This window comes from Rhamphochromis sp. 'chilingali' (assembly GCF_963969265.1).
Source record: "Rhamphochromis sp. 'chilingali' genome assembly, chromosome: 2".
NCBI lineage: Eukaryota > Metazoa > Chordata > Actinopteri > Cichliformes > Cichlidae > Rhamphochromis > Rhamphochromis sp. 'chilingali'.
Genome location: NC_137930.1, coordinates 11,403,045 through 11,428,330, shown reverse-complemented (window position 1 = coordinate 11,428,330; position 25,286 = coordinate 11,403,045). Strand labels below are relative to the sequence as shown.

At 38.3% G+C, this 25,286-nt stretch overlaps 2 protein-coding genes across 2 annotated transcripts; both read left to right on the top strand.

Annotated features, from left to right (window-relative positions):
- The first annotated feature begins 5,042 nt into the window (after positions 1 to 5,042).
- On the top strand, positions 5,043 to 16,861 carry psmb10 (proteasome 20S subunit beta 10). Its single transcript, XM_080874944.1, has 8 exons — positions 5,043 to 5,224; positions 5,364 to 5,457; positions 5,562 to 5,659; positions 6,596 to 6,736; positions 7,085 to 7,200; positions 16,046 to 16,104; positions 16,252 to 16,403; positions 16,671 to 16,861. Exons 1-8 carry the CDS (start codon positions 5,160 to 5,162, stop codon positions 16,780 to 16,782), a joined length of 837 nt encoding a protein of 278 aa, XP_080731070.1. The 5' UTR covers positions 5,043 to 5,159; the 3' UTR covers positions 16,783 to 16,861.
- A 1,293-nt stretch (positions 16,862 to 18,154) lies between these two features.
- Positions 18,155 to 24,068, top strand: cenpa (histone H3-like centromeric protein A). The gene is made up of 5 exons (XM_080874147.1): positions 18,155 to 18,310; positions 20,694 to 20,834; positions 21,022 to 21,143; positions 22,609 to 22,683; positions 23,608 to 24,068. The coding sequence occupies exons 2-5, from the start codon at positions 20,696 to 20,698 to the stop codon at positions 23,734 to 23,736; spliced, it is 465 nt and encodes a 154-aa protein (XP_080730273.1). The 5' UTR covers positions 18,155 to 18,310; positions 20,694 to 20,695; the 3' UTR covers positions 23,737 to 24,068.
- The last annotated feature ends 1,218 nt before the right edge of the window (positions 24,069 to 25,286 follow it).

Below are 25,286 nucleotides of genomic sequence, written 5' to 3'. Positions count from 1 at the left end.
GTCCTGCAGTTTGAGTGGGTATGGGCAACAGAGAAATGTTGAAAAAAAGTAGTTATATTTCAAAGTACGAATCAAATGAAGAGCAAGAGTTCTTGCTCTGCCCATTCTAAAGGATGTCTCAATGTGTATCAGGTGGTGACTTGTGTGTTAATCCCAGAGTGCATTTTTTCTAATTCTTCTTTCAGCTGCTCCCTATAAAGGTCGCCACATCAGCCTCTATCTGCCGCTAACATCCTTTTCTATCACAGCCCTCTAGATGTCCTCCACCCCATTGTCACGGTCTGCCCCGCAGACCGAGTGGAGAGAGAATGGAGGACCCAGGAGCAGACACAGGCGAGGAGGCAGAACTGAACTTTAAAAAAAAGGCGAGCCTGTATTGTGGGCTGATACAAAGGCATAACAAAACAGCAGGGACTGTGGCTACCTAAACTAAAACCTAAACTGGAGAAACTAAGAACAGCGAAAACTACGACAATGACCACTGAGACGACTATAAGCAAGACTTAGTGCAGGGACATGAAAGAACTAAGAAACACTGGCTGTGTCCCAATTCAGGGTCTGCACGCTTGAAGTACGCATTTTAAGTGCGATTATGTCACCGCCACGCGACGACCAATAGTCGACCTTAATCTTACAGAGAATGTGATGATTTTATGGATAATTAAAGTCAGTCATATATTCACAAACACAACAAGCCGAGTAATGCTGCTCGGTTTGCAGTCCTGAATATCACTGCACAAGCAGGATTCACTGCACTGTTAATGTTAGCTATGTTATATTGCTGCCTCTGTTCGGTGGTGTTGAGCCAAACGGATTTTAACGTGTGTTTGAACGAGCTGACGGTTCACTCGTTAAGCTGAAAGAAAGATGCTTTAATCACAGGAGTCACACATGTGTCCACTGTACCATCTGGGAACTCTTCTTGTTTAGCACTCCTAATAACACAAACACTAAATCCTCCTTCTCTTGTGCTGTTTTGTAGCAGTGTGTACACCCGAGACTGTCACCTGTCTGTCTGTCCTGCACTCTCTCTCTGTTTCTTTTTCTCTGATTGTGGAATAAAAGTATGAACATGTGTTTATAAGTTACACTTGTGTTTGAATCCTGCAGCTTATCACACATTTGATTTCCATGTGTGACAACTGCAAGTGTCCAGAGTGAGGACAGACTGAGGGACCCACTGCTGCGCATCATCTGTGAGGCTTCGCACCCCTGATGATCCACCAGGACAAACTCAGCAGTGTGTGAGGAAGAGGAGGAGGAAGAGCCAGCAGCAGCTGACAGATGGAGAGAATAGACAGACTGTTCCCTGTTTGTGAAGGACTACTAGAAAAGTTTAACATAACTAATTGTCTGCCCTGAATCAGTCTTATTAGGTAATGTTCAAATTATGTTATCATTCCAGTGTTTTCAGTGTGGGAGAAAGTACTCAGGGCCTTCAAGTTACACACTATGAAAGGCAGAAACAAGTTTAATATTCAGAAACCTAAAGTATGTATCAGCAGCAGAATAACAAATGTTTGTTTCAGTTCTATGAAGCTTTGAGTATTTTGGATTAGTAGCACTGCTGTGTTTGTTGCATCATATTGCTGTAATTGTTTATATGCTTTATATATTCTGAGGTAAGTTGATCTATATGTTACATCATATTCTATGAGGATGTTATGTGTTTGTGTCCTTTCTGCCCAGTTTGACCCATTTAGAATAGAATAGAATAGAATAGAATTCAACTTTATTGTCATTGCACATGCACAGGTACAGGGCAACGAAATGCAGTTTGCATCCATCCAGAAGTGCTTTAGTGATATAGATATATTACAATATATATTAGCAATAATATAGATATGTGAGTATATTACAGAAATGGGTCTATTATGGTATGTTATAATGTACACGGTATGAAGTATGTTGTGAATATTCTATAACTATAAGTATGTACAGGCTGTAGTGAGTACAAGCTATGTACAGGATATGAACAGGATATAAATATGAAAAACTATACAGAATATGAAATAAATAACTTTACAGAAATCTGAGATATACAGCTATACAGAAATGGGAACTATGCAAGTTGTAAACAGTTGTAGGGTTAAAAATTATCGAATGTACAGAATGATTATTTACACAGAGCTATACAGTAGTGCAGTTAAGATAAGTGAGATATAATTCCTACAGAGGCTATATAAAGTGCTAGTGGTTGTGAGTGGTGGTTCAGTCCATGTTATTATTGTGTGTTTGAGGGTACGGTTGTCCATTGTGGGTGTGTGTATGTTCAGTCCATGTGTTAACGTGGGTCAGATGTCAGGAGGCAGAGTTCAGGAGTCTGACAGCTGTGGGGAAGAAGCTGTTCCGGTACCTGGTGGTCTTAGTCCGGAGGCTCCTGTAGCGCCTCCCAGAGGGCAGGAGGGTGAAGAGTCCATGTGGTGGGTGACTGGGGTCTTTGATGATTTTCCCAGCCCTTTTCAGACACCGCTTCCTGTAGGCCGCAAACTTGGCCTTCCCCGTACACTATTCCGGTTTTATGCATAAAACCAGCTTCAGTGCCCTGCAGCGATTTAGCAGAAGTCATCCTGTTTAAGGCTCTGATATCTATTCTGTATGACTTAAAGCAGTTATGACATGGTCTGATTTTCTCACACAATAAAGGAATATTTAATATATCAGTCTACTCTTCATTTTGTCAGAAACAGTTTTCACAGCTCGTACATTTTCTTTTTACACATGTATGTAAGCATTGAGCCAAATTTAGTAATGCCAACATATTAAACAAACAATATTTGTCTCTTATATATAATACATCTATACTGTCACAGATACTTGTCTTTGAGTGAAGATTTACGGTAATAGGAAATATAAATAACTGCAACTTGAATCTTTGACCCAGAGTTCAAGCTCACTGCTGTTATATCATGATAATCTGACAATATATATAATATTGGCCATATTATATTTACATTACCACAGTGAGATGATTTTAGTCTCATGAACAACATTAGGCTAAAAGATCTCAAAACAAGGCAAAAATGTCAGAAATCAGGAAGGGGGCATATACATTCTCAGAGAATTGTAATTCTTTAGGTAGTGAAGCTAGTCTTCCCTAATCATTTGGGAAGCATTAGCTGCCAAATCTGCTGCCAATTTACAAAGACAATAGGAAGAGCTTTAACCATCACTTCATTTCAAAGGTAGAGGTGGAGTAAGAAACCATCAATTTTCTTCTGTAAAGAATAACATACAGAAACTGAGCAGAAAAACAATGATATGACAGACAAAATTGACACCAACAAACACAACAGACACAAGGCTGGAAAAAAACAACAGACAAAAAAGAAACATCTCCTTTGAGGTGTCATCACAGACAGCCATGTGTCTGTAGTAGGTAGCAAACTATCATTAATTTCTTCATGCAAAAATAAATAAACAAATAAACCGACTGATCAAGATTTTTTTTTTACTAATTAATTTTAGGTCCTGTTAGGTCTCACACTCACCCTAACCTCCTCTTCTTCTGTCTTCTTTTTCTACTCGCACCTTGCAGCTCAACCTTCAACATCCTCTGTACATGTCCAAACCATCTCAGCCTTGATTCTCTATGTTTGCCTTCATCTTGAACTGTGAGTCAGCTGTGAGCTGAGCATCCTTATCTGCTTCAGTGGCACCGCTGTACATATATCAAAAGATATATTTAAGTATTTCTCTACTAATACTTGTTTCAGAGCCACATTGCTACTCTCTGTTCCAACGTGTGGCCCATTTCAAGTGTATTACAGAGCCCTTTCTGAAATGATATATGTGACACAACATAAAGCTGTGCAGATTGGCCAAATAAACTTAGTACAAAAATTTTAGACACTTATGTTTGGTTGATGATTTCCTTGTTGTAACAATGCTTGTTCCCAGTAAATCTCACACTGTTTAAAGCCTGTTTATGTCTCCTTAAATGGCCCCACATTTGTAAGGAAAATGCATCTGTGGCTGGAGCAGTAGAGTTGAGTATGTATTGTGTCCGTGAAAATCTTTCCATACATAAGCGCTTTTTCTTCACCACAACATACTGGTACAGCATCCGCATCAGTGCCGCAGCACCAATCAACCAGTATAAATAAAAGTGAATTGAATTGAATTTAAAAGTATCTATATCAGTATTGGCATTGGCAGTAATGACCCTGGCCCTGGTTTAGGGCGAATACCAACATCGTATCACACCACTAACGTTAATCCTTCATCACGCTGAGGATTATCCACAGTCATTTGCCATTTCTAGTCAGTGCGGGATGACTTTTGACACTAGATGGTGACATTGTCCTATTTAGCTGTATTTATTTATTTATTTATTTTTATTTTGTTGGCAGAACTTTCTTTATGTATCAGTACAAACAAAAAGGCTACTTGAACCTTTTTAACTATGTTACAAGCCCAACGTAAACATCTGCGCCATGACACGAGGAGAAAAAAAGGGATATGTTTAGGGTGTAAGGAGACTGATGTCCGTTTGTTATTGTCGCCAGCCTGCAGTACATTAAAAAATATCTTAGACAGTTAAACTGACAGATTTAATAACCTACTGAAGGTGCCATAACGCTATTTTATTTTTTGAATTCCAGTTCAGTTCTTGACCACTAATGGTGAAAAGATAGTCTACAATAGATGTCTAGGCCTTAACATTTAAAAAAAAAAAAAAAAAAAAAGCGAGGAGAAAAAGACTAAACCCAGACTAAAGGTTTCATCCTGATGCCTCACTTAAACTGCCACTTTAAGCCAGTTTAAGCCTCCGGGAGCAGGTTCCATCTTTGCAGGTAACGTTTAATACACTGCAAAGAAACATTACCAATGTAATTCAGAAGTTAATTTTAGTGGTTTATGAGATTATTCGTATTAACAAATTAACAAAACTCATATATCTTTACTATTCTTTGAACACATTTTTCATGGAAATGAATAATTGTTTAGAACGAATAACAATAAACAACGAGAACAGATAAGAGAAAAGAGCAAATGTCAGACGGATGTGGATATTTTTTTACAGCGGGTAAGGCGGGACTTGTTCTGAGAAGTGAAAGTAAAAGCGAAAACTTCTGAGAAGCACCTACACAAACTGACGCACCGCGACAAGGGTTTTCTTTGATTTTTAGTCTTTTACTTTAGAATCAGCACCTAATATGCTGCACAGTCTGAATTCCTTTGCGCTTCAGCCGGGAGGTTTCTCTTTTGAGAACAGCCGCAGGTACACAAACTGGATTTAACAGCGTTTACAAAAACGGCTTTACGACATTAATGGCGGAACAAAAAAAAAAAAAAGATTAGCGATTTCACACTAATATGAGGCTCTCTGTCTTCCCTTTTCTCTGCCGTGTCATTACCAGGAATGCCGTGCTGGAGTCTAATTTGTCTCAGGCTGGTTACAAAGCTCCTAATGCCAGGAAGACAGGCACCACCATTGCTGGAATTGTATACAAGGTTTGGATTAATCATCAGTGGTTGGACAACACTAGTAATACACTAGGAAGCTGAATTATCATTTAAAGTGTGTTAACTTTTATATTTCCTTTTTGTGGTGTTAGGATGGAGTCATCTTGGGAGCAGATACCAGAGCTACAGATGACATGGTTGTGGCTGACAAAAACTGCATGAAAATTCACTACATTGCTCCAAAAATCTAGTAAGTTTACTCATTAATTTTACAGGACAAGTCGAATTGACTCCTCACTCACTTTGAAGATAGCTCTCACTAGAAAACAAGACCCCCGATGGCGGCAAGGCTCCTAGCATGCCAGCTTCATTTTATTCAGTTTCTTGATTTCTTTCCTGATGTCAAGATTTAAACCAGTATGGCCCATCAGCCAGCCATCTGCCTGAATCAGCTTACAAACTAAATGGTCACATTCCAAAGTCTACCTCTTGTGGCCCCTATCTGCTCGTCTAGTGCTGATTCTGCCATCATTCTCTCTTCAGAGAAAAACATTCCAATAGCTAGAATGCAAATACTATTGCTAACATTTAATTTTTTTCTTCAAAATTGCTGATGACTTTTCAGTTCCTGACTTGGCCAATGCCTCCTTAGTTCTTATGTCTCCTCCTCCTTGTCTCCTGGTGCCCCTTGTCTGATGCTTCTCCAGTTCCAGGGCAGGAGATGCACCACACATCATCAGAGCAAACTGGCACCTTCCTGGGTGTCATACACATGGACAGCTATAGACACTATGGATGCATTGTTATACTGACACTTATACTTGCTGAGGCAAGGGTCTACTTCGGAGGACAGACTTAATTTTCAAAATGAGGACAGATTCAGCAACTATATGGCTTATTTACTTTCTTCAGATCTCTCTCCTTCTCTCTTAAAAACACAAAAAACAAAGAGACAAAGAAGAATAAAAACAGAGAGGGATAATAAGACTTGAGGCAATACATGGTATACCATTCTGCCATGTATCTCCAAAACAAAAGAAATTAAAAAATGCATAAAAATGTACAAAAGTACAAAAATGTGGCTTTTTTTCTTTATGCGTCAAAGGCTAAGCAGAGATACTTATGCCATGTTCGTCAAACGGGTTATTGTTTGACTTGTCTAACAATTTTTTTGTATGTTTTGTAGCTGCTGTGGAGCTGGTGTTGCTGCAGATGCAGAGATAACTACACAAATCATGTCATCCAATGTGGAACTTCACATGCTCAACACTGGGCGACCCCCACTTGTTGCTATGGTTACCAGACAGCTCAAACAAATGCTGTTCAGGTGAGAGCAATAGAGCATAAGTAACTAATAGTTGGATGCTAAACAAGCAATATTCAAATTGTCGGGCATAGAGCTGCTATGGTTGGGTAAAGCTAACTTATTATGGGAAAATAAACAAGGGTTACACACTATTATTTTACTAAAATTTAAATTGGATAATTTTCTATCATTAGCTTCTGAACTAGGGCTTGCTGGAGCGATAAGCATTCGTGTACCCTCATTGTCTCTGTACTCTATTGTTTTTGTTTTGTTGCTTATTCACATGTGCACATTTTGGAGGATGTGCTCCGTATTCCTCTAACAAAAAAAGCTGGATGTTGTGGTAATGCCATCTGTTTGATTTGTCAGGTACCAGGGTCACGTGGGGTCATCTCTGATTGTTGGAGGAGTTGATGTGACTGGAGCTCACCTGTACAGTGTTTACCCTCATGGCTCTTATGACAAACTGCCTTTTCTCACCATGGGTATGTATATGTTTAGGGTACTGTCTACTATATGTGCAGAATGCTGTGGCAGGTGTCTAAGAGTTTTCTAGAAGAAAAATCAAATGATTTTAAAAGTTGGAACTTGGTTTAAAACATCAATAAAAAAACAGAATCCACCAGTCTACGGAGCTTGGAAAGAAAAGCCTCTGGACTTGTTTAAGTTGCTTGAAGACGTTTCACCTCTCATCTGAGTAGCTTCTTCGGTTCTAAGGGTCAAATGGTGGAGAGTCCCAGATATAAACCCAGTGGGAGTTTCCCCCCCAAAGAGGGACAAAGGACCCCCTGATGATCCTCTACCTAATCATATGAGCCGAGGTGTGAAAACAGGTGTGGGTCACAATCAGCCAGAGTTTCGGGTGAGCTCATTGTGAAACCTGGCCCCATCCTATCATGTGATTTCCTGAGGTTAGATGGCCCAGGATGTGAGTGGGCGTTAAGGCATCTAGGAAGGGTTCTCAAAACTGGATTATAGATGGCAGACAGAGGTGCAACGTCTTCAAGCAACTTAAACAAGTCCAGATGCTTTTCTTTCCAAGCTCTTTAGACTACGATGACCTGGATGACTGAGAACCTTCACAGACAGAATCCAGCAGTTTGCAAATCTCATAAATTAATATTTTATTGACCATATAACATATTATAAACATACCAAATGCCTAAACTGAGATGTTTTACTACTTTATGATAAAAACAGTACTGTGCAAAAGTCTTGAGGCACCTGTTATTGCTTTTTATTTTGCTATGAAAGTAGCAAATAGAAACGGTAATTTTGAAATGTGCAAACACATATGCAAGTACAGTATATAAGGGAAATGTAGAGTTTGGACAATTCCACCCATCCATCTATCTATCTTGCGGGGCTGGAATTTATCTCAGCCGCCATAGTACAAGAGGCTGGGTACACCGTGGACAGGTTGCTAGTCTTTTGCAGTGCTTACAGGCAGAGACAGACAACCATTCACACTCATATACCATACACACCTACAGGCGATTTAGAATTACCAATTAACCTAACCCCACTAACTGCATGTGTTTGCACTGTGGGAGATATTACCCAGAGAGAACTCGCATTGATTCAAACTGCATGCAAACTCCAGACAGAAAGGCCCAGATGCTGGAGTTGCCGTGGACCTTCTTGTTGTACGGCAACAATGCTGCCCCTGCACAAGTCTAACAAGCTTAAAGTTAATATTTGGGATGACCACCTTTATTTTACAACACAATCTGACCTCTCTTAGGCAAGCTTTCTTGTAATGTCTTTAAGTAGCTTTCATGCTCTCCAAGCTTCTGGAAGTATATTCCAAAACTCATATCTTAGAGACTTGATACTACCTTACTATCCCAACACAACACTTATACTGTAGGCTTAGTGTAGTTCCTCACTGTACACAATTTCGTTGTACATGTACAATAACAATTTACCATTTTGCCATATTCTATAGTTTTCAAAAATAGAATGGGTAACAGAGCCTTCAGCTTCTAGGCCCAACTCCTGTGAAAGATTCAAGAGATTCAAGTGGTTAAGCAGAGCAATGGAATTCTTACTTTGCAGGTTCCCTTCACACAACTAAATAAAAACAAACATAAAATAAAAATAAAAATAAAGACTAAACTTAACTCTGAGCATAGAATATAGCATTGAAAATAATAAATAAAGTAAAACAAGTACAAGTTTGTAGCACTTGTAGCTTATGTGTAGGTGTAGTCAGAATTTAAATTGCAAGTAGTTGCAACACTGTCACAGTGGTAATATATACAGAGTATGTGGTATTAAAATGTTGATAGTGTCTGAAGTTGTGTTATGTTGTATACAACTGTACAAAATTGCAAATTACAGGTCATAAGTCAGTAATTCAGTAGCCTGATAGCCTTTGGATTGAAACTGTTTGTTAGTCTGGTTGTCCTTGCTTTCACACTCCTGTAGCATTTGCCAGATGGCAGGAGTGAGAACAATGTGTGCTGTGGGGTGGTGCGGTGCTTGATGATGTTGTGTGCCCTTTTCCTGACCCAAGTGTTGTAAATGTCCTGTAGTGGTGGGAAGGGTACTCCACAGATGAATTGTGCCGTTTAATGACACGCTGGAGAGCTTTCCTGTCCTGAGTGGTGCTGTTCCCATACTATGATGGAGTTTGTCGGGATACTCTCCACTGTGCACCTGTAGAGGAATTAGAAGGTCTTCACCCTCTCCACCTGAGTCCCGTTGATGTATAGTGCGGTGTGCTGGCCTCTCCTCATCCTCGGGTCAATAATCAGTCAACAGAGTTGGGGAGTAACGGAATACATGTTTGAATTTAAAATACAAAATATGAGTAACTGTATTCCGTTACAGTTACCATTTAAAAAGGTGGTATTCAGAATACAGTTACATTGTTGAAATAACGGGATTACACGGCGGTCTTTTCCTGTTTCATATGTTAGGCTATGCCCTCTCTATTTTTGGTAATTCCACGCCGGTGGAACCCTAAAGAAAACACGCATTAAGAGGCTCTAATGCCTGGGTCTCAAAATTGCGGCCCATGTCACCTCTACTTGCGGCCCGCATAATGACGTGAAGAAATATTTTTAAAAATTATTGTTCAAAAAATTATTTAATATGAAGGCAATAGGCAGAATGTTACAGGCATAGCTCTAAAGAATGTAGCCTCATGGGCAGTGTAGCCCAGTTGTAAGTAAGCCATTAAGACTCGACTGTACACTGTGTTCGTGTTTTTCTCCGAAACAATAATTTCTGTTGGAGCAGCCTTTCAACAACTCTCTGTCTCTCGCTAGCAAAGTAGACCCAGACAACAATAATAATTGTAATAATAATCATCATACCCTTCTCAGCATTTAAGGAGAGACTATTTTCCAGGCACCAGAATACCAGCTGAGAATACCAGCAGTCTCCTCTTCACCAGTGAGCCTGATGAAGGTTGTGCTGTCAGCGAACTTAGGTGTTGCTGGGAGAGGACACAGTCGTAGGTGAAGAGGGTGTACAGGAGTGAACTGAGAACACAGAGAACACTGAGAACACAGCCTTGGGGAGTACTTGGTTTGTGTCTGATGTCTGCCTGTGAGGAAGTCCAGGACCCAGCTTCAGAGGGGGGGTGTCAGTCGAAAAGTAGAGAGCTTTCACACCAGTCTGTTTGGGATGACAGTGTTCAATGCTAAACTAAGGTCTATAAACAGCATTCAAACATAGGTGTCCTTATTTTTGAGGTGTGAGAGGGCTGTGTGGATGACTGCATTAACAGTGTCTTCAGTAGAACGATTCTTCTGATATGCAAATTGCAGAGGGTGTAATGTGTCTGGGATGGCTTCTTTGATATGGGTCATGACTATCCTCTCAAAGCACAACTGAAGTGAGTGCGATGGGGCAATAGTCATTCAAGCAGGTTATGTTGTTTCTCTTGGGGAAAGGGTACTATGGTGGCGGACTTGAAGCATGTAGGCACAGCTGACTGGGTGACGGACAAATTGAAAATGTCTGTAAAAACATCAGCCAGCTCTGAAGAGCAGACCCTCAAAGAGCTCTGTGCCGCCTCTGCTGATAGAATGCCTCCGTGTTGGTTGGTGTTGAAGGTGTCGAAGCCAGCGTAGAGCTCATTCGGCTCGTCTGGTAATGTGTTGCAGCTGACTGTGACCCTGCTTTTCCTCTGCTGGAAATCAATGATGTATTGCAGGCCCTGCCACATGAATCTGGAATCTGAGTTGTTGTAATATCCTTCCAGCTTCAGTCTGTACTGGCTCTTGGCTTCTCTGATGGTAACCAGGGAAGCCAGTATGCATCAGTGGTAACCACTGATGCATACTGGCTATTCCTCTAAATTCACAGAACTGTGCTCTCTCAGGGCAGCAGTCTTAAACACACTCCAGTTTGTAGCATCAAAGCAGTCCTGAAGCACCAATTCATTCTCTTCATTCCAAATTTAATAATTTTACTTGCTGGGAGGGCTCATTTGAGGAGCTGCCAGTATGAATGGAGTAGCTCCCATTTTGGATTCGTGAGACAGTAACCCTCTTTACTTTTAAGATTAGGTTCAAAACTCTCATTTTCGACAAAACCTAATATTAGAGCTCGATCAGGTGACCCTAAATCCTCCTTTAGTAATGCTGCAATAGGCTTAAGCATTTCTTCTTCACTCATCTCCTTTCACTCTCTTGTGTATTTATACACCACCACTGTATTTAATCATTAGCAATTAATAAACTCTGGCTTCTCCTGTAGTTTGCCTTTTGTGTTCTTCCTCTCTCTGTTCTCTTCCTTTCCCCCTTACCTCAAATGACCTCAGCACATAACTGCACCTCCTTGAGCCTGGTTCTGCTGGGCTTTTGTTCCTGTTCCTGTTAAATATATATATATATATATATTTTAAAACTCCTCACCAATTCCTTTCTTTCTAATACTGTAGGGTCTTTACCTCACAATAAAAAACAGCCTTGGGGTGACTTGCTTGGGGTGATCCTGTATAAACTGCAGGCTGGTAGTAACAAAGTTCTTAATGATACAATTTAAAATAGGTTCTTTGGTATGTTTTCTGTCTTTTATATGTATAGACATAAAACAGATTCATCCCTTTAGGTTCCTCTTTAATGTTTAAATGAGTCAGGTCAGTGTTTGTTCCTCATAAAACTGTGAAGACCTTGAATAGCTCATCACAGTATAAACTACATGTTTATACACTACATATGCACAGGAAGACTTCCAGAAATGACTGTCTTCCAGAGGTAGGAAGTAACAAACATATTTGTACTTTATTATCTATTTTTTTACATTTGCACCCTACATTTTTACACAAATATTTGTTATTCCTCTCTCCCTGCTTGCGTCATACAGATTCAAGCTGAGTACATTCATTAGAATTACAGTTTAGATGAACAAGTATAATCCTGTTAACAGCAAGAAAATGACATTTATTTGTGTTGATTTCAATATAGATTTGTTGAATCGAACTGCGAACAGCACCATCACTAATTTCATTCATACTGTGATGGCCCAGCAGCGAAGGAAATCATTCAAAAAGAATCAAAGTCTTGGGCCCATAAAAGAGGTCAAAATTGCAGAACTCTGCTCAAAGTTAACAAACAATACTGATAACTCAAACAAACTGACCTAACTTAACAAGACAAAGGGGAAACTTAAATAGTGGCTGATCAGTCCACAAAAAACACAAGGGGTAAAACACACAAAAAACCTAACTGAAACTAACATAACGAACTCCAATTCCCCCCCATGGTCCCGAGTTATGGAATGAGCAAATTTGCAGTTTTCCATCAAGGCTTGCTCCGCCCCTTTTCCACCTCTTGGCTCCTCAATCAAGGGACTGGAGCAGCTGCAACTAAGGTAACTCAAAAATCAAAGATTAATCATACTTAACTAAAACTAAAATGTGCGCACTTATTTTAGAATGCAGTGTTATGTGGATATGTTAATTAATTCTAAACCAAAACCAGTTATTCATTGTCCTGTAAATTAATTCCTATATTTAAAGACAAATGTGAATGCAGTGTTATGTATAAGCCTTTACGCTAATATGGTGGCCATTACCACTGTGTGGCTGTAAGTGCAGCCATCACACATACAATGTCTAGCATTATGTCTTTATCCCTCAATCTCCCGTCCAACAAGAATAGCCTGAATAACCGATAACTTCTACACTTATCGATAATATTTTCACTAATGCTGTTGACAGGAATGTTTTAAGTGGATTAATAATAAATGACATATGTTACCATCTACCAGTTTTTGCAACATTACAGAACTATGCCAGGATTAACAGATGTGAACCTAATAAGAAATTAATTAGACATAAAACACAAGAAGCAATTTGCCGCCTCAACAGCCAAGACTGGAGTAACATCTTGTCATGGTCCTGGGTCGTGCGACCCAGTGTTTTGTGTTTTAGCCTATTTTGATGTTTATTCTTTGTTTAGGGTCACTAAGGCAGTCCAGCCATTTGTACATACTACCCGTGTATTAAGTCTCCCTTGCCCTTCGTGTGGTTATGTCATCTCCCCTGTACTACGTCTCCCCGGTTCATGTGTCTTGTCTAATCTCCATGTTTCCTGTTTTACTTTGAAAGTCTGTATTCACGGTCAGTGTATTCAGTTTCACTCCTTCTGTCCTGTCGTTAAGTTCATGTGTGTCAGCTGTGTTCCCATGTGTGGCCACTTCCCCTGATCATCCCTCATGTGTATTTAGTCTCTGTGTTTCATACAGTCTGTCTCGCGTCGTCTGTGTTATCTCCCCTACCCCTTGTCATAGTATCCCAGCCATAGTTTGTATTTTGCAGTCTAAATCTCATTAGAGTCATAGTTTCCCAGTCTATGTTCAGGTTTTCCCTCAGTTACTTTGTTGTTCTTTTCCATGAGTTTTTCAGCCATAATAAAAGGCTCGTTTTGGTTGGAATCCACTCCCGCATCCTCGTTTGTGTTCGCACCTGGGTCCACCACACACCTTTCCGCACAGTCTGCCTCCGCAGACCTTGACACATCTATGTTCAAGATGTTGACGTGGCATTTGAAAACTCTGTTGTATAATTTTATTTTATTTTTTTAAAGAACAATAGAAGCTGAACAAACTTATAAGAGGTATAAGAATAAATTGATAAAAATTATAAGAAGCAGCAAAAGAAATGACTACAGTAAAGTTTTAGATGAAAATAAGAATAACATGAAAAACATGTGGACAATACTAAATAACATTGTAAATAAAGGAACTAAGGGATTAGAATATCAAAATAACTTGCAAATACAAAATACAATGATCAGTGACATAAAAGAAATTGCAAATGGTTTTAATGACTTTTTTCTTGATTTTGATCCTGTCTTGGCTTAAGGAATTGTAAAAGCTGGACATGCTCCTAAAACTAAAACTATTAATGTAGCAAACTCAATGTTTATAAGGGGAGTAGATGAAGAGGAAATTATTTATGTAGCTACATCCTTTAACTCCAAAAAATTAACTAACTGACTGTGATGGCATTGTTATGAATTGAAATAAAGGTATTATTGGATGTATTGTGAAACCATTTACCTACATTTGTAATCTGTCATAACAGAATGGTGTATTCCCTGAGATGAAAATTGCAAAGTTAGTTCCAATATATAAAGCTGGAGATAAACATATTCTCGCAAACCATCAGCCCATCTCTTTAATACCACAGTTCTCTAAGATACTGGAAAAATATTTTTTAAAATAGATTGTATGAGTTTATCACAAAAAACAATGAATAGCAGATTAGATGCAAAAGCACCACAACACATACGTTAATGAAGTTTATAGATACAGTAACAACTGCTATTGAAATCAAAGAATATGCTGTCAGTTTTGGGGCCACTGCTTTTCATATTGTACATTAATGAGATGTGTGCAATTTCAAAGTCTTTGAAAATAATATTATTTGCAGACGATACAAAATTACTGTGCCGTGGAAGTAACTTGGAACAACTTCTGAATGAACTAGAAAATGAACTAAATAATCTGAAGACCTGGTTTGACTATAATAAATTAATATTGAACCTGAGTAGAACAAAATTCATAATATTTGGGAATCACACATATTCTACCAATAGTAAACTGACAATAAATAACATGGCAATTCTCTGGCAATTCTCTACAAGGTTAAGGATCGTATAAATCAAATGCATTATATACTCTTTATTGTTCTATGATACTCCCGTACATGACATATTGTGTGGACGTGTGGGGAAACACGCATAAAGCACACACCCATCCAATTCTGCAAAAAAGAGCAATAAGGATAATAAATAAAACCACCTCAAGAGAACCATCAAATCCACTTTTTATTAAACTGAATATTCTCAGATTTAAGGATTTGGGTGACCTCAGAACCGTACAATGTACAAAGCAGCAAGTAAACTTTGCCACACAACATTCAGAACTTTTTCCAGATAAGACCAAATACTCATAACCTGGGAAGAATCCTTATGTTCAGCAAGCAGTTAGGACTAATGTAAAATGTCACAGCATTACAGTCACAACAGTTAGTGTGTGGAACTCCTGTACAAATGAAGTTAAGAAAAAGACATCAATACAAAAATTCATGTGATTGTTTAATAAATGATAAATTGCGTGAATATAGGAAATTTCCTCTCATTGTGTTCTGTTGAAGCCTTGTCCTCAAATTCATAGACTGAGGCAAGAGTGTTTTGGTTTACAAGCTGAAATTTTTGTGTGTGTGTATGTTTATGTGTTGTATATGAGTCTAGACTTGTATACAGTCAAACATGTGTGGATCATATAATGTCGAATTGTGAATATTGATTTGTAAATAATGGAATTTGAAATAAGGCGGAAGGAACAGAAAAAGTGTAAACTTCACCCTACTCCTTTATGAGCATAAACATTGTGTAGACATAGAGATATTCATGAAAACTTGATGTTTTTAAGTTTTTCTTATCTCTTGTTATTTTACATATATTTACATGTTTGAAAAACATTATTCTATCTATCTCGTTTATAAAGGCTGCATCTCTGATGGGATTGGTAGTTTGCACATCTGGAAAGCGCCATCCAGATGATGTTTTTTAAAGGTCTTGCATATTTCAGCAAGACGATGCTAAACTGCATTCTGAATCTATCATTTTGTGATGTGTTGCTCCATTAAAAATTATAATATATTTCTTAAAATTATACATGTTCTTAGTTTATACAAATCATTTTTTCAGCTCGTTGCATCCTGTTTTTTTAATACTTCATACAGCATTCCAACTTTCAGTCATAAATTATCATTATTAACATACAGTTGAATGAAAATACTTTTGCCTAGCAACAGACAGTGACAGTAATAGTAATAATAACAATGTTTGGCTCTGATTTTAGGATCTGGAGCAGCAGCTGCTGTCTCTGTATTTGAGGACAGGTTCAAACCAAATATGGAGGTAAGGCATTGTCATGTTCCCTCTTATGACATACTGTAGGTAATTAAATAAAGAGTCAAATCTTTAAGAATAAACAAATTGAAGTAATAATGTCCACAGAATCGGAAAGACATATAAATTGAATGAAATTTAATAACATGTCTTCAGTTGGAAGAGGCGAAGCAGCTAGTACGAGATGCCATCGCTGCAGGGATTTTCTGTGACCTGGGTTCAGGCAGTAACGTCGACTTGTGTGTCATCACTGAAGCTGGAGTGGAATATTTGCGTGGCTATGACAAGCCCACAACGAAGGGAAAAAGGTGAGCCATTATTCTATTACACTGTTAATTTGTGTTTTTTCGTTTGTTAATCTGCTGGTCACATAATCAGAGCACTCACATGGGCATTTTCATAAAGGACAAAAAGACTAATATGATCACTAAATTCTGCTTAATATAGGCATGAATGTGTGGATAAATCTGAAACTGACCTGACAGTTTTTCTTCTTTAGGAAATATCTAATCCAAATCCAATTAGATAAATCTAATGCATTACATTTTCTCTCTCTCTCTGTCTTTTCTTTTCAGAGAAGGGCAGTACAGGTATAAGACTGGGACCACCGCTGTCCTGACCAAAACTGTGACACCCCTGTCCCTGGATGTGGTCAATGAATCTGTTCAGATTATGGACACTGAATGAAATTCAGCAGCATTTTTCAGCTAGAATAAAATGTATTCAGTAGAATAGGATGAATAAAAAAAACCTTGTTAAATGATTAGTGTTCGCAAATTTATTTAGTGACTACTGCTGAAAAATACTGGAAGATGGTAACTATTTCTTTTTCTTACTAAAAAAAAAAATCTATATATAGCAGAACATGATCCGTTGTCTAAAGAATTATTAAGGAATTTATTAAAAATCACTTTTGGTGACCTACTGGTCTGTGAAAACACAATAAAATCTTATTTTCATGCATTGCTAATTGCTGAGCTTTATAATGTCACAGCATTATGCTTTATAGTATATATTTGATTATTTATTGAATAATTTGAAGAGTATTATGTCACACACTTCTCTGTCTTTTAACAATAGCTTCCAAAGGGTTATCTCTAAAGAGCTCCAGACAATGCACACTCACTGATTTACACATATCCACCAAAGGATCCAAAAAGTGGGTGAGCAACATTTAATGAATCCTGAAAAAGTACATGGAAGATCAGATCACAGTAAGGGTATTCACAGCAAACACACAGGAATTATTATTTTAGTGGTCGACAATAGCTTTAACTATTTTAAGAGAAATAAAATCCAAGTCCCAAACGGATACAATTTTAGAGCTTTATCACACAGATATTACTAAGCAGGTAGTGAGATGGCTTTTTTATGCATCACCACATGCAGTTTACAGGGGGACAAGTTTGTAGATCACTTGGCAACAAATGCTGTGTCATGAGAAAAGAATACAAATTGCCCAACAACACCCACTTTCAGATTACACTTCTGTAATGAATAATTTAGGTAAAGAAACTGAGCAGAATACTTGGAAAATTGATTCCAGTACAAAAATGAAAGGAACAAAATCTAAATGCAGAAACTGTGTACATACTTTCTGATTCTAAGAGCATAGTTTATAAAAGAAGAATAAAGGTTTTCTTTAATTTTTGAGTATCAAATAGTTAAGACAGGGCTTGTCCTGTATGGAAAACATCTGGTAGGCAAGTATAAGAGGGACAGCTCAAAACCAGTATGACGACTCAATCTTTACCACTGCAAGAATTTTATTTTATTTTTACCTTTATTTTAATAAAAGATATACATCTCTTTTACTGGTATTATGCACACCAGAAGAGTTTAGAGACTGATTAAAGACTTGTGAGCGGCTGGACAACAATTTCAAAACCTTGCTCATCTTGGATTAACTAGCCTAAAATGGCAATGAACAAAAATTACCGAATAGCTTTATAGTGGTAACATTTCAGTAAGTTTCAAACGGAACTTGGATATAAACAGTAGAGGCCAGCAGGCGTGTGTCGCAAGTTGTGAGCCATACGTGAAACGGGAAAAGACGAAGAAGAATCTGGCCCGCAAGCTGGATCAAAGCTGATTGGCTGAGCCAGCGGGGGGCGTTATTTGAATTTCAGTCTGGAGTGTGTGGCGTTTGTAGCTTTTCGGGTAGTTATATCGGCTTCGAGTATTTCAAGTTGAGAAGTGGTGTTGAACCCAACAGGTACGTGTACTATTATTTTACTTTTCTAATGAAACATTTTCAAGGGTGAATGTGTTGTTGTTCACGTGTAATAGCTCCTAGAACATGTCATTTAGATAAACAATCTGCAAAGCAAGGACCTTCTGTTCCATTTGGCCGTACGAGTCGTGCATGAAACTTTTATTTTGTGGGGAAATAATAATTATAATAATAATAAAAACTAAACACGTTATTATTTTTAAGCTTCATGTGTGACCTTAGCAGACGTCTCTGTGGAAACCGAGTAATGTTGCTCTAAATATTGTACAAGGCATTCATACTTTTTCCCCGTGCAATTTCTTGTGGATAATTTGATGTCAGTTAGTCACCCATTTGAAATTGTTAATCCTCACTACCTTTTTATTGCCATTTCCGAACGAGTTTTTGCAACAGGACCCAATGGTTCGATCGAATAGATCAAATATTTTATATCAAGGTGGTCTTATCTCTAGCTTTCTCTATATTTTAGTAAAATTTGTTTGCTCATATTATAGCAACACTATGTATTAGCTATATAGCGTAGCTTGTATTTTAGCGACTGCAACTTGTCAATTTCCTTGTATACAGTAGTTTTAAAACGCTGTGATTCTTCGCAGGAATATGACATAGCATCCCAGCATAGTTATATTAGGCTTTATTTATAATGCCCGTGTCATAATTTTCTGTTTTTCTAAAATGTAATTTGAAACAGTTGCTTGAATGAAGGTACCAGAGAAGATCTCAGAATTGCATGTTGTAGACTGTATAAGAAACAAGAAATTGTGTCAGATTAGAAAAGGGACACAGTGCAGAGCATGACAACAATGCCACTTAAAACTATAACTTTGTCCTCATTTTATGGTATAACAGCTTTTTCTCCAAAATGGATTATATCCATTTTTTAAAATTTGGTTTGTGATGCATTCTAAGGATATTCTTTGTGACTAATTTGTTAGGGTACTTTCACAGATGGGTTATTCAGTCCATTTAAATGGAACTCTGTTTTGTTTTCCCAATTGTTGCAGTTCATTTGTGCAAGTGTGAACACCGTAATCCCACAGAGACCCTTTGGAGAAGGTGGTCTCTGTACGTTTCCAAATGAACTCCTGGTTTGTTTATGGTGTGAATGTGATTTGACCAGGATTCAAGCCAACTGCCAGGTGTGCAGTACACGTTTAAGCTATAAGATGTCCTTTAGCTATGTATGCTTTGGATTCTCAATGTAGGAAGGAACCACTGATGTGCAAAGGTCTGTATGGGCTAGCAACTAGCTGTGAAGTGAACATTACCAAGGCTTTTAATTTTGAGTACAAGATCCATAGAGGCAGGGGTCTGTCACACCAGGCAAGAACCCATGTTTAGGCTGTGTAAAGATACCCCTGAGACAATTCAGCACATAACAGCAGGGTGCAAATGCTAGCAGGCACCCATATTATACAGGAACATCTTTTAAACTCAAGTCCCGAGGTTAAAATGACCACCCTAGTGTGGTCGAGAATGACCAAGCTAAGATCCCATGGGATTTCCAGATACAGACGGACAAACTAGTGATGGCTAACCAACTGTACATAGCAGAGGAAGACAGCCATAGTGATAGATGTAGCTATACTGAATGACAGCAACATCAGGAAGAAGGAACTTGCTGGAGAGGTACTGAGGGCTGAGAGAAGAACTCGAGAAGATGTGGACGATGAGGGTAACAGTGGTAATCTGAGCAGTGAACTCCAGGCTAGGCTAGGCAAATGGCTCCAGCAGATCCTAGGAACAAAAAACATTAAATGACTTTTGACTGTTGGTGTATTCTTGAGAAAGTAATTTTTGAAGATGGAGCTGAAGTAGTTAGTGTCTGGGGGGAAAAAAGACTTGACACACTTGGATAAGATTGGCACATGTCCTGCTTTCCCTTCTCATTCAAGCAGTTATAAAATGACGTATTCCACTGGCATGAGTACCTTTGCAAACAAGAGCTGCTTCTCATGTGTCAAGGTAGCTTGATGTTTCTAATGATCTGTGATTTGAAGTAAGCCACACTTCCCCTTTTACTTTGAATGCATTTGAGACAAAATCAATCTACCGAGCATTTTCTTCTGTAATCTGATGATCTTTTCTAGGCCTTTTAAGCTGTTTTATCAGAAGAGAGGGTGAATCTATACCTCCCTCTATACCTTTATTTACCTGGATAAATAAAGTTTAAATAAAATGAAAACAAAATAACTGCTTACCTTGTCTGATAAAATAATAAGTACAGTTACTGACTGAAAAGGAAACTTGAAAGTTTGTTCTTTGTTTTTTGTTTTTTTGTGCCTCTAGTAATGTCCCTAATCTGATATAGTTAAATTGTGACCTTGGTGTTATTCCCTTTGTAATTGTGCCTGTACATTTGTAGCAATGCGTCATAATGTATCTGCCAGCCGTCGGAAGGGTAAAACCCCTCAACGGCGCCCCCAAGTGCCAGCCCAAAGGACCTCCAGTGTAACAGCCCAAAGGACCTCCAGTGTAACATCCCCAAGTCGCAGTGGAGTTCCAGGTTAGAGTAACTTTTAATCTATTTTGTGTGTGTGTGTGTGAGAGCAAGACCGCTCCCCCCCCCCCCCCCCCCCACACACACACACACACACACACACACACTTTTCAGCACTTAAAATCAAAGGCTTATTTGATTATCAAAGATTTTACTTAATTGGCTTGCTAACAAAATGTATTTGTGGATTTAGGACAGCCTCCTGTTTCCCCCAAGAAGAGGAAATTTCGACCAGGAACCAGAGCTTTGATGGAGATCCGCAAGTACCAGAAAAGCACAGATCTCCTCCTTAGAAAGGCACCCTTTGCCCGTTTGGTGAGTCTGACAACAGCAGACCAGACACAGATAAAGTCACTTTTTACCCACTGGGAGTCTTTATTTATTTATTCATTTATTTATTTATTTATTTATTTTTATAGTTGAATCAATAGAAGTGTTCTTTTTTTTCAATGCCTTTTAATTGTTGGAAGTACGAGAAAGAGAAACTACAGTAATTACAAATATGCTCATATATTCTGTCTCTTAACTCGGGTCTTAATGTTAATAACCATTATAGATATCTACTTGTCCGGTACAAAATCTATGTCTCCATCCTCACGATGATAGCATGTAAATAATCTTTACTGTGTTCACAGAATTGAGGCTGAAACTGGCAGCAAAAAGAACCAAGATAAAAGGAGCTGATTCTTTTGTACAATTCAATGTCTATAATCTCTTTGAAGGACACGAGGGAATTTTAGTCTTGTCCTCTTTGGGGCTGATCTAGGACTAGGATTCGGGCATTTGGTGCCATCAGAGTCGATTCTCTCAATGACCTGCAGGCACAAAAAATAGTTATTAAATAAAAAATAAATTAACTGCATAATACATACAGTCAAATGAAGGACTGTACATATGATGCAGGACCGCATAGAGTCCTGCGAAAAAACTGGAAGAAGTAATGGTGAACTTACTTTCCCTGTTAAGGCAATCCACATTACACCAGGGCCTGTGGTGCTGTCCAATACCAGCCACATTTCACCAGGTCCAGTATTGTTGGCCTATGCACAAAGTAACAGCCAGGTGTTACTAATCAAATGCACTTGATTTACTGATCAGTAGGAAATGTGAGCGCCTCTATGAAAGCAGAGGTTTTGGGCTGCCCAGTAAGAATACTTTATCTGGGAGGCGCTTGCGTCAGCTGGCTTCTTTCGTCGTGGAGGATCAGCGGCTCTACTCTGAACCAAACCAAATTACTGAACTCTAAAGCCTGAAAACCCAGCCACATTTTGAAAAAAGATCATATTTGCCGCTTGTGTCTGCAATCTAATTTTTCACCTTTAAAGAGCTAGCAATAATAGTGTTAACACAAAGATCAGGCAGGGAACTTCTCTCACACCCAAGTTTTTGCTTCAGCTACTACCAGAGCTGGACTCTGCTTGGGATGTCAGGACCTGTCAGCTGTCTCTGGAGTCCGGCAGGCAAACAAAGTCCGAACAGTGCTCCTTCTTCAGCTTGACAGCTGTAATCACCTCTGGTGGCCACCATCTCATTCAGGGGATACTGCTACGGCAGACATGTGCCAACATTTCTGAGTTCATGTGCAGTTGTGTTTTTTTTTTTTTGTTTGTTTGTTTGTTTTTTTAACAAATCAGTTACATACTCATATAGTTGGTGTTGAAAAAGCATCACTGTCTAGAGGGTTTTTTGTGTGTTTGTTGTGTGTGTGTGGGGGGGGGGGGTTCTATGTGACTGAAGCCTCTGTTTCTTAAAAAGATGTTGGTTCTTCCTTTTGATTTAGGTTCATGAGGTGTGCCAAAGCTTTTCTAGAGAAAGGCTTCGATGGCAGGTTTATGCTCTTCTGGCCCTCCAAGAGGTAAGACGCCATCTCCATTAGCCTTTTGATGAATTGTGGACACTTGTAATGTTCACTTGTCTATTTGATACATTTACCTAGAATTACAAGTGTGATGGTGTGCAGTGTTTGTTTGTTTTTTTTGTTTGTTTTGGGGTTTTTTTGCCTTAAATAAGGCCATTTAGATCGCCATACTGCCATTAGGTGGGGATCAGTTGATAGCTTATGTACCCTTTTCACACAGGTGACTGTGACAGAAAAGTATTCACAGTGCTTCACTTGTTACAGTTTTATCATGTTTGAGCCTGATTCCAAAATGGATTGAATTCATTTTTTACCTCAAAATATTATACACAACATCTCATAATGAAAAAGTGAACAATTTTTGCTTAGAATTCTTGCAAATTTATTAAAAATAAAAACAAAAACATGTACATAAGTATTCACAGCCTTTGTTCAATACTTTTGGCAAAAAGTTACATGTTATACTTTTGTTTGGTATAAGGTGTTTGTCCTGATATGCGGTTGTCCAGTCTTTTTCAAACGTAACGTGCTAACTGTAACTGAGGATTTTAGGAGCTTTTTTTAAGAGTGAAATGTAGCTCTCTGGGTTTTTTATAGTTTCTCGAAGCATTACATAGTCTGACCTTGGGTTAAATTTCCTGGTAAGATTAGTGACTGCCTTGAATGTTTCCCATTTCTGAATAATATTTTTCACTGTACATTGATGGACTTGTTTTAGAAATGGCCTTACAACTCTTTTTATAAACCCACTTCTGAACAGCAACAATTGCTCTCCAAGTTTGTCGCTGGTGTTGTTTGGCTTTCTTTTTGTTAACTAAATAATGTAATTATTTATTGTGTATATTGTGTAATTATTACATATTCCTATTAAGCCATAGTAAAGCTTGCCAATCAAACTTTTCTACATTCTTGTCCTCCCAGGCTGCAGAGGCTTTTCTCGTCTTGATATTTTCAGATGCCAACCTGTGTGCCATCCACGCCAAGAGAGTCACTGTATTCCCTCGTGACATTCAGCTAGCCCGGAGGATCCGTGGGGTGGATAATCTGTAATTCTTAATCCTATAACAGAAATACATTTGTTTCATTTTGATTTAGTTTAAATTACAACTGTTATATTAAAGGTTTTCTAATTGTATGCTACAATGTGGAGAGTTGAGGTTTGGTTCCTTTTCACACGTTGACTTAAAACAAATGGCATCCAATGAAACCAGAAGCTTTTTCATTCCCCCCGCTTTTTTTGTAAACATTAGTGAGGGGTTTTACTTTGCAGAATACATTTAATGTGTTCGTGTGATCACTGTTCTTTTTGTAATATTTGATATGCTGTTAATGTGTATATATTGTTGCACGTTGTATTAAACTTATATTCTTTTTTTCTATTACATGTGCCTCATCTATTTGATTTGGACAAAATTTATTATTTTATTTTAACATACAATGGAAACAAAAACCCACGAGGTTTTCTCAGTTGTGCTTTCACCTCTCAAAGCAATCTGGCTGTCTTCTTTGATCTTGGATATAAGCAAGGATCACTTATTGAATATTTTCTCTTTTCATTTTCTGTTACCCCTGGAGTTATTGGACAGTCATTGGTCTAAAAGAAAGACAGATGTTATATAGTAATTATATAATTATTATTGAGGACTGTGCTAAACAGTGGTCTGTGATCCTGAATTATTTTGCTGTCATTCCCAAAGTGGTAGGCCATATAACATCACAGAGTGGGGTCAGTGGATGCTGACCCCAGTGTATTTACAGCCTGTCTGAAGCAGGACAAGATCCTGGTGTTATGGTAAACAACCTCAGAGCTTAACAACTATCTACACAGTTGGCCTCCCATCATATGTGAAGAAGGTGCAGGGAAGACTAGTCTTGGTCTCTCTAAGACTATGAGTGAGAAAACCAATTTAATCCAATCAGATATTGATATTTTCATATTTGATCCTGCAACATGAAATGAAGTATAAATTTTTACAGTTTTGTTTTTTTTAATCTGTGAACTTTATATTTCATTTTTTTAAACTGGAAAAAGAGTTGTGGTTCAAGGTTGCTTCTCATGTCATTACCCCTTAGTCAGTGAGTGAGACGGTGCAAGTGCATCGCAAAAACTCATATGACTGACAACTGTAAATGAAGCAGCATCTGGCTGCAGTTTAAAGAAGAAGCAGATACTAACTAAGAGGAGAAACCGAATCAGCCCATCTAAGCTGAGGCATTTGATTTTAATGCAAAAGGGTTTATCAAAACACAAAGCATTCATATTTGCCAATTAAAGATAAAATATGAGGCTACAGATGTTTTTTTTTTTTTTTTTAAATTTAGAGCCATTTGGGACCCAAAAGAGCCAGCTCTTCTTTTGGAGTTGTGCCACAAGAACCCCATCACTAACTAACCCATGCTGCAGAACTTTGGAGTAAGTCGCTGAAACTTGTAAATGACAAAAAAGCCCGCTAAGTTGTTGTATTATTCAGTAAGTTCAGTTTATGTTAAAAGGAGGCCTCCCTATCTGAGATATTGATCATGATTTCCCTTTTTGTTAACACTTTTTGTACCTATGCTCTCAATTTTGTCTTGTTTCTTTCTTTTGTTTTTTCTCTCTT

What these genes read in the sequence shown, in the direction of transcription:
- cenpa (XM_080874147.1), top strand. Translation starts at nt 20,696, where the DNA reads ATGCGTCATAATGTATCTGCCAGCCGTCGGAAGGGTAAAACCCCTCAA. An exon ending in AAGTCGCAGTGGAGTTCCAG is followed by an intron (nt 20,835 to 21,021) that starts GTTAGAGTAACT and finishes TTGTGGATTTAG; the next exon opens with GACAGCCTCCTGTTTCCCCC. An exon ending in AGGCACCCTTTGCCCGTTTG is followed by an intron (nt 21,144 to 22,608) that starts GTGAGTCTGACA and finishes CTTTTGATTTAG; the next exon opens with GTTCATGAGGTGTGCCAAAG.
- psmb10 (XM_080874944.1), top strand. Translation starts at nt 5,160, where the DNA reads ATGCTGCACAGTCTGAATTCCTTTGCGCTTCAGCCGGGAGGTTTCTCT. An exon ending in TCTTTTGAGAACAGCCGCAG is followed by an intron (nt 5,225 to 5,363) that starts GTACACAAACTG and finishes TGTCATTACCAG; the next exon opens with GAATGCCGTGCTGGAGTCTA. An exon ending in TTGCTGGAATTGTATACAAG is followed by an intron (nt 5,458 to 5,561) that starts GTTTGGATTAAT and finishes TTGTGGTGTTAG; the next exon opens with GATGGAGTCATCTTGGGAGC.